This window comes from Scylla paramamosain, chromosome 39, assembly GCF_035594125.1.
Source record: "Scylla paramamosain isolate STU-SP2022 chromosome 39, ASM3559412v1, whole genome shotgun sequence".
Taxonomy (NCBI): Eukaryota; Metazoa; Arthropoda; class Malacostraca; order Decapoda; family Portunidae; genus Scylla; species Scylla paramamosain.
Window position 1 is genome coordinate 13301669 of NC_087189.1, and position 8213 is coordinate 13309881.

At 45.2% G+C, this 8213-nt stretch overlaps 1 protein-coding gene and 1 long non-coding RNA gene across 2 annotated transcripts in view; both read left to right on the forward strand.

Moving 5' to 3' along the window:
- The window catches only part of LOC135092319 (uncharacterized), a 15040-nt gene continuing 6827 nt past the window's right edge, over positions 1-8213 (forward strand). The window contains exons 1-3 of the mRNA XM_063990773.1: positions 1-15; positions 351-580; positions 2355-2628. Coding sequence (XP_063846843.1) covers positions 1-15; positions 351-580; positions 2355-2628 — 519 coding nt within the window. The remainder of the gene's footprint in view (positions 16-350; positions 581-2354; positions 2629-8213) is intronic.
- Positions 3798-8213, forward strand: part of LOC135092224 (uncharacterized) — a 6402-nt gene continuing 1986 nt past the window's right edge. Inside the window, exons 1-2 of the long non-coding RNA XR_010262793.1 lie at positions 3798-4113; positions 8172-8213. The exon at positions 8172-8213 is cut by the window's right edge and continues 263 nt beyond it. This is a non-coding gene — a long non-coding RNA (uncharacterized LOC135092224). The remainder of the gene's footprint in view (positions 4114-8171) is intronic.

Sequence of the window (8213 nt, forward strand, 5' to 3'; positions counted from 1 at the left end):
ATGGGAGGGCAAGGAGTGGGAGAGGTGGAAGACACAATCACTCCCCTCCCTCCTCTCTCTCCCCACACACCCATCCATCCATACAAAACTAAGAAGTGTTTCTCAAGTCATATCCTATAACTGTAGCATATTTAGCAGAAACGTTAATAACATACCTAAATCCACATCCTTCCTTCATTACTACCTTTATTCCACCTCACCTCTTATTCTTCACTCAAACTCAAACTACCTTTCCTCTTTTCCTTTAATTTCCTTTCATATCACCACAAGATTCCTCATTTCAACACTTGGATCCTGACAGATGAAGGTGGTGGCGGCGGCGGCGGCTGTGGCGGCAGTGCTGTGTCTAGTGGGGGACGCTGCTGGGGGAGGAAAAGAAACAGCAGTCCTATTCTGAGACGCCGGGTGGATCAGACGCTGCTCTTGTGAGGGACCCCAAGATCTTTGCAGTACGTATCTCCACCTCTGTCACTGTCCTTGCCACGACCACCATTAGCGCCCTCTCCACGTGCCTGTCTCTGAATAACGGAGCTGGTGCGTGTACTGGCAGGAAGAGGAGGAACATAAACAATCCTATCGAGTGAGTACCTACCGTTCTTCCATACAATGCAGGGTAGACTCGCTTACTTGCAACGGGGCGGCTTTCAAGGGTGTTTCTATAGCGCTAGTGAGAGAGAGAGAGAGGGAAGGAGGGAGGGAGAGAGAGAGAGAAAGACCTATGGGGAATACAACTTATCTGTGTTTTTTTTTTAGTCCTTAAAAGAATCCAGGGTTTTTCGGAGTATGAATGTGTGGGAGATAGGAGAAAGGAAGAAAAAGGGAGATAGAGTAATGAATATGTATATAATTACACGCTGTCTGTCTGTCTGTTTGTCTGTCTGTCTGACTGTCTGTGTCTATCTGTCTATCTGTCTGTCTGTCTGTCTGTCTGTCTGCCTATGTCTGTCTGTCTATCTGTCTGTCTGTCTATGAGTTGGATCGATGTTAACTACACGGACAGATGTGAGGGAAAGGGTAAGACAGCAGAAGGCTTCTCCCCACCCACACGTCCTGTCTCAAGAGGGATGCCCAGAAATTGATAACGATAATCTAGGAAGTGCCGCGCGTAAGGGATAAATAAGTAAATAAATAGATGAAATAAGATGAAATAAAACACATACATGATTAAATAAAGGCATTGCGTTCATGACTGAAGTGCGAAAGGAGGTAAACTTTTGATGATACTTTTAGTCTGTGGTGAAAGGACTTTAAATCTTCAGTGTTAAGAAGCCTTTACGTGTAGTGCAGTGGAGACATGAGTTGGTTTAGTCACAGCAAGAAGAGAAGATCAGGAACAGAGTAAAACAGTGGGGAAAACCAGATGAGGGAAGAAGATCGAGGGGGAAGACAGAGAGGCAGATGGAGGGAGGGACTTGTGGTAGAACTGCAAAGGATGGGAGGCACGGAGGAAGATGCAAGGGACAGAAACAGCTGGAGGAGAGTCGTACAAGGCGCCAACCCCTCACTCTGGGGACACGGCCGAAGGAGAAGTGCAGGAAAGGGTTGCAGAGATCCCTAGCGCTTCAGTGTTGAGGGCGATCACCAATGCTCGACTTTTTAAACGCTTCAAGTTTTCAAAGGCTAGAGAGATGGTCTGACGAGTTCTCAAGTGTGTGTGTGTGTGTGTGTGTGTGTTATTTATTTTTTCCACTGCTGGGACATAATCACTGTTAAACTGCCACTGGAATCATGAAAACACTTGAAAACCCCAATAACTTCCAGTAAAGCCTGCGATGGTACGTTTGAAAGCAAGATTCTAAGATCCTTACGCCCTCACCCAGAAACGCTTTGCTCTCTCACCACGACTATTTTTAAAGGAAAGATGACTAGCCGGGTTCTCAAGAGTCTTTCACCTGTTAATGATGTAGAAACCTTGTTAAACTGGAACCCGTGTCACTTCAACTAGAACCATTTGACAGTAGTGGAGGTGTTGACATAAACGTTTCAGAATACAGCCAGGGAGGTAGCGGGGCCGTGAAGTGGAGGGTGGCGCGAATGTGGGCACGGGGAAGGTTGGGTGGGTAGTGAGGGTGAAGGTGTTGGCAGTGTGGGTGATGGCAGTGTGGGTGATGCGGGTGGAGGGACTGCCTACCCTTGCCTTGAAGTTGTGAGGCAGCTGAGGTGTGTAGACAATCACGCCCCAACTCTCTGGTTAACTACTACTACTACTACTAACAACAACAACAACAAAACACCAATAACAAAAACAACAACACAACAACAACACAAATACTACGACTACCACCACCACAGCCACCACCACCGAGACCAGCACAGCCACCACTCACCCCCCCCCCCCACCACTTCCCATACAGAGACATGGACGAACTGTTCTCCAGCCAAGACATGACCCTGTCTGGAAGTCTAAACAGTGATTACGAGGAGGAGGAGGAAGCGGAAGAGGAAGAGGAGGAGGACGAGGGAGTTATCAAGAGCAAAGTGAAAGAAGACAGGAATGGAAGGAAGTTTACCATCTGGAACAGCAGCCTAACGACCATTACTGTCACCTCAACCTCCTTCTTTGCTGGTACCACTGTCACAGCCACCGCCTTCTGCAGCGCCCCAGGTCTTACCATTGGGTGCTTCGGTTAAGGCACGCTAAGTTAGGTCAGGGGAGAATCTGAGGCAACTAGGGGCTTCAATATGACCTCGCCTCACTTCTTATCTTCCCCATACCCCCCCACCCCCTGACCTGACCTGACCTGTTACTGTTTTGTCTGACTTGGCTTTCTTTTTGTTTGTTTTTGATTTGCGTGCGCTGTTGGGACTCGTTCGCGTGCTGTACAGTTGTTTGTTTGCTTGTTTGTTTGTTTTTTGTTTTGTTTAATTTATCCTGTATAATAAAAATGTTGTTCTGAAATGTTGGTGTTTTTTTTTTTTTTTTTGGTGGGGGAGGGGGGTGGCGGGTAGGGGGTGGTGACACACGAAGAGGAGGAGGAGGAGGAGGAGGAGGAGGAGGAGGAGGAGGAGGAGGAGGAGGAGGAGGAGGAGGAGGAGGCGAAAGAAGAAGAAGGCGAAAGAAGAAGAATGATGATGATGATGATGATGATGATGATGATGAGAAAACGGAGAAGAAGAAGAAGACGAAAGAAGGATGATGATGATGATGATGATGATGATGAGGAAGCGAAGAAGAAGAAGAAGAAGAAGAAGAAGAATGATAATGCTGATGATGATGACAACACCGAGGATGACAACACCGAGGATGACGAACCGCAGTGGTAATGGCAACACACAAAATGAGACTAACACGAGAACAGAACACTCCGCCAATCACACTCAGCCACGCATCGATCTTCAGCCAATGAGAGAAGAGGAAGCAAGAACCGCCATCTCCATCTTCCAATCAGAGAGAGGCAACCTAACAGATCCACCACCACCACCACCACCACCACCACCATGAACATGACAGTCACAGGAAAACCGCACGTACAAATACCTTCCTAAGCCACCCATAAGGAAAACGAGCTTCGTAACCCAAAGTATCAAAGAAAACGAGGCATTAGTATCGTGCACTCAACTAAATTCGAGTCCTCTAATTTTTTTTTTTTCTAACTTCGTGAATTCGTGTCTCTGATAACGTTGCGATCTCCGGGAGTGATGGGTAAGTTCATCTGAGTATTTGAGGCAATGACTAGACACCCGTGCTCCATTTCCGTGCCATTCCCCCAAAAAAGGTCAAAAAACATCATCCAAAATTGAAGGATAAGCGTCTTGCAACCTCCATCGTGAAAGAGTTCAAGTCATAGGAAGGAGGAAATACAGAAGCAGGCAAGGAGTTCCAGAGTTTACCAGAAAAAGTAATGAATGACTACAAATACTGGGTAACTCTTGTATTAGGGAGGTGGACAGAAGAGGGGAGAGAGAAGGGAAGGCACACAGCATTATCTGAAGAGCAGTTAGTGTGAAAATGGAGGAAGAAGACAGCAAGAGATGCAACACTGCGGCGATGAGAGGGAGGCTAGTGACGGTCAGCTGGCCTCGAGGGTGCACCAGGAAAGCCGTGTGTGCATATATAAAGAGGCAAGCACCTGTCACCTGTGCGTGTGTTCTACTCCTCCTGCTCCCGTTAAGGTTGGTGTTGCCACCCTTTTTTCCTCCTCCTCTTCCCCACGATCCTCCTGTAGAAGCGAGAGATGTGAGGTGATCCAGTAGGAGTTTTCAAGATATTCAACTTTGAGACATGGTTTACCTTCGCTCGATCAGACATTACAGCACAAGAACAGAAGGGTTGGTGCAGCAAGCCATCAGGCCTACACGTGGCAGTCCCTGTCTGAAACATGCCTATCTATTTCCATCTATCACCTTCGTTCATAAAATCCGTCTAATCTTTCAAAGTTCCCTGATGACTCAGCATTAACCCCCTGATTACTGAGTCCATTCCATTCATCCACCACTCTATTTGAGAACTGATTCCTTCCTTCTTTTCTTAATCTAGCTTTCTTGCCATATCCTGATTACTGACGGTGAGGTTTTTGCTCATGTCTCCTTTATTGCACCCCTGTATTCCACTTCAAGACCTCTACATGACAAGAAGACGTAACAGTTTTAAGATAATCACTAGAAGATTTGAGTCCAACGAAGCCAAACACTTCTTCGAGCGAATCACTGATGCGTGGTAGTCTCAACCTCCCAGCGCCGTTCATGGGACCGTATTCTGGGACCCGCGCCACACCTCCAATATTTTGAAAAGGCTTTGGTTGAAGTTACACGGTTTTTGAGGGTGCTTTTTACGGTTCCAGTGACAGATTAACTAGATTCCTACATTACGAACAGGAGGAACAGTCATGAGAACCTGGCTGATCATCCCTGTGGACTTGGAAAATAGTCGAGGTGAGAAAGTGGAGGGGTTTTGAAAAGAAGCTTTGGGATGACAATGAAGGAAGAGTAAACGAGTATGTAATTAGACTTTACTTTATAATTAAGATACCACGTGTTATCAAAGTAATATTCTAATTTTTCAGAAGTTATTATGGAGTGAAATGCTCTCTCTCTCTCTCTCTCTCTCTCTCTCTCTCTCTCTCTCTCTCTCTCTCTCTCTCTCTCTCTCTCTCTGGTGGGTGGGGATAGGCCTTCAACTTTGCTATCCTACGTCCGTCACTTTCAATTAAATGGCGAAGTTAATTACAAGAAGCCTCGTGAAGATGAAAATGTTTGTTTCTCTCTTCTCTTTTCTTCCTTTCTTCGTTTGTTTTCGTTTATATTTTTCTCCTTTTTCTTTTCTTCTTTCTGATCTTCCCTTCTTCGTTTATTTTCCTTTACTCTTTCTCCTCTTCATTCCTTTCTTCTTCCACCTTTTCCTCTTTTCCTCCTCCACCTCTTCCTTTCTTCGTTTATTTTTCCTTTACTCCTTTTCCTCTTCATTCTATTTCTTCTTCCACCTTTTCCTCTTCCTCCTTTTCCTCTTGCTCCTCTTTCTTTCATCATTTATTTTCCTTTATCCTTTCCTCTCACCCTTCTATTCCTTCCCGGATACAATATAGGTGTCCGTCTCTCTAATGCAAGAGTTAACCAGTGTTCTCAGTCATTCATCCCTTTTCTTTGGTAAACTCTAGAACTCCCTGCCCACTTCTGTATTTCCAGTTCTTCCTGTGACACTTATCCTTCAATTTTGGGTAATATTTTTCAACAACAATAAAGCACAATTAATCGCCCTGCTATCTAACTGACGGAGGAACAATAACAGTCAAGGAAGAATCCTGAAAACACGTCCTTAATAGCTTTGACGTCCTGTTCCGACCACTTCTGAAAGGTTCTGGTGAAAGTTGTGCAGTCTTCAGTCGTGATAGCGTATGGTAAGCTGTGGTGAATGTTGTTGTATTTGCATTCATTCTAGTGAGAGTTTAACAGGTTGTAATGGAAGTTACTGGGGTTTTCATGGTTCCAGTGGTTGGTTAACAGGCTGCACTGGAAATTATTGGGGATTTCATGGTTCCAGTGGTTGGTTAACAGGCTGCACTGGAAATTATTGGGGATTTCATGGTTCCAGTGGTTGGTTAACAGGCTGCACTGGAAATTATTGGGGATTTCATGGTTCTAGTGATAGTTTAACGTATTTTATTGGACGTTATTGAGGTTTTCATGATTCTGATTTGAGAGCTGCATAAGAAATTACTAGTGGCTTGATGATTTTAATGATAGTTTAACAAATATTCTGTATTATCCATGAAAAAAAAATTAAAACACCACACGAGAGCCTGACTAACCATCTACATTAACCTTTGAAATTGGTCCTTGCGAGAAAATAGTGTCTCAAACAGAGGGACTTGGTGGCTCCTCAGATTCCGCGGCGTCCTTCATGGTTTGCGTGGGTTCCTACAGACACCAAGGAACTCTATGACAGCTTCGCGTTTATAAGACTTCTGAAACACTTCCGCGGCGTCCTTCATGGTTTGCGGCGTCCTTCATGGTTTGCGGCGTCCTTCATGGTTTGCGTGGGTTCCTACAGACACCAAGGAACTCTATGACAGCTTCGCGTTTATAAGACTTCTGAAACACTTCCGCGCTGTTGTTGAGGTGACAATGGTTTTTAAGCGTGTTTTTACGGTTCTAGTGACAAATTGATGAGATTTTTACAGTTCTAGTGACAAATTAACGAGACTAACAGCAGAAATCTCTTGGAAAACCTAATAATCTCTGTGGCTTTGCTAGTTCTAGTGACAAATTAGAGATTTTTACGATTCTAGTGACAAATTAACGAGATTAACAGCAGAAATAATCTGTGGCCTTGGAAAATAGTCGTGGTGTGAGAGAGAGAGAGAGAGAGAGAGAGAGAGAGAGAGAGAGAGAGAGAGAGAGAGAGAGAGAGAGAGAGAGAGAGAGAGAGAGAGAGAGAGAGAGCAAGGCGTCTGAATGCGAGCCTTGGTGAGGGCAGAGGTCCGGCGCAGGTTAAGGATTTCAAGAGACTTTTCCTTGTGAGTCTTGTTATTCCTTCTGGACAATTTTCTTTTGGGATTGGCGTCATCAGTGAGTCCTTTCCATCACCTTTCTTTCTTGTTATTGTTGTTGTTGTTGTTGTTGTCGTTGTTGCTCCTTGCCAAAAACCCCTCTTGCATTAAAAAGTAAAAAAACAAATCTTAAAGGCACCACTGATAGGAAAATGAGTAGTAAAGGCATTAATAAAGAGTAGTTAAGGAGGTTCGTACGTGTTGTGACTGCTTTTCCACCGCCATATCGTTTGGGAGAAGCATGGCGGTCACCAGCAGTTAAGGTCAAAAGGTCCTCGCTACATAACACAGTGGGGAGTACATTTACGACGCCAACCTTCACTGAAACAAGTCTGCTGCTGCACGATGCCTTCAGTCTTCTGCTCTGAGGCGCTACACGTTTTTTTTTTTCTTTCACACACACACACACACACACACACACACACACACACACCATGTGGACAGGAGGAGGGAGATGAGGAAGGGAGGGGTTGGAATGTCAAGGTCAAGTCACGCGGTCACCAGCGTTCGATGGATCAGTTTAGCGCAGACTGTGATTCGCACTAAGGACTTTTGACTCATTCTTTACTGAAGGATGTGTTCACGTTTACCTGATTAATGATACACTCGCGTGACTGCATTCCTTACACAATTATGATTTTCAATTACGTTGGAACTAATACTAGACCTATTACTAGCGTCCCAGTGGTGACCGCAGAGGCCCAGGCCCGCCCCAGGCACGGCGCGAGGACCTCTCTCTGCCAGTCACTCACTATTTCTCCTACGGTATATTTCACCACCACCTATTGTCCTCTACATCATAATATTCCTGCTGATTCTTGTATTCAGTCTATGTCAATTTATTCAAGGTGTCATTGTGGTGTTTCACATGAAGCTTACCACTGTGTTTAAATAAATGTGAGTGAAATAGTGAGGGGATGTCAAATCACTCCTTTCCCACTGCCTTCTGACCAGCCTTCCTTGGATTCTGTCAGCCAGTCACCAGCCACTGTGTAGCCATGCCCTTCCTCTCACCCCAGCAGGAGGAGCAAGCTTCGCCACTTTATGAGACAGATTATACTACTACTACTACTACTATTACTACTACTACTACTACTGCCGCTACTACTACTACTACTACACTACCCCCAGCACTACTACCAGCACCACCCCAGCACTAACACCTCAATGACCCTCCTTTTACAGATGGCGCCAGCGGCTACACAAACACTGCTGGTGATGACAGTG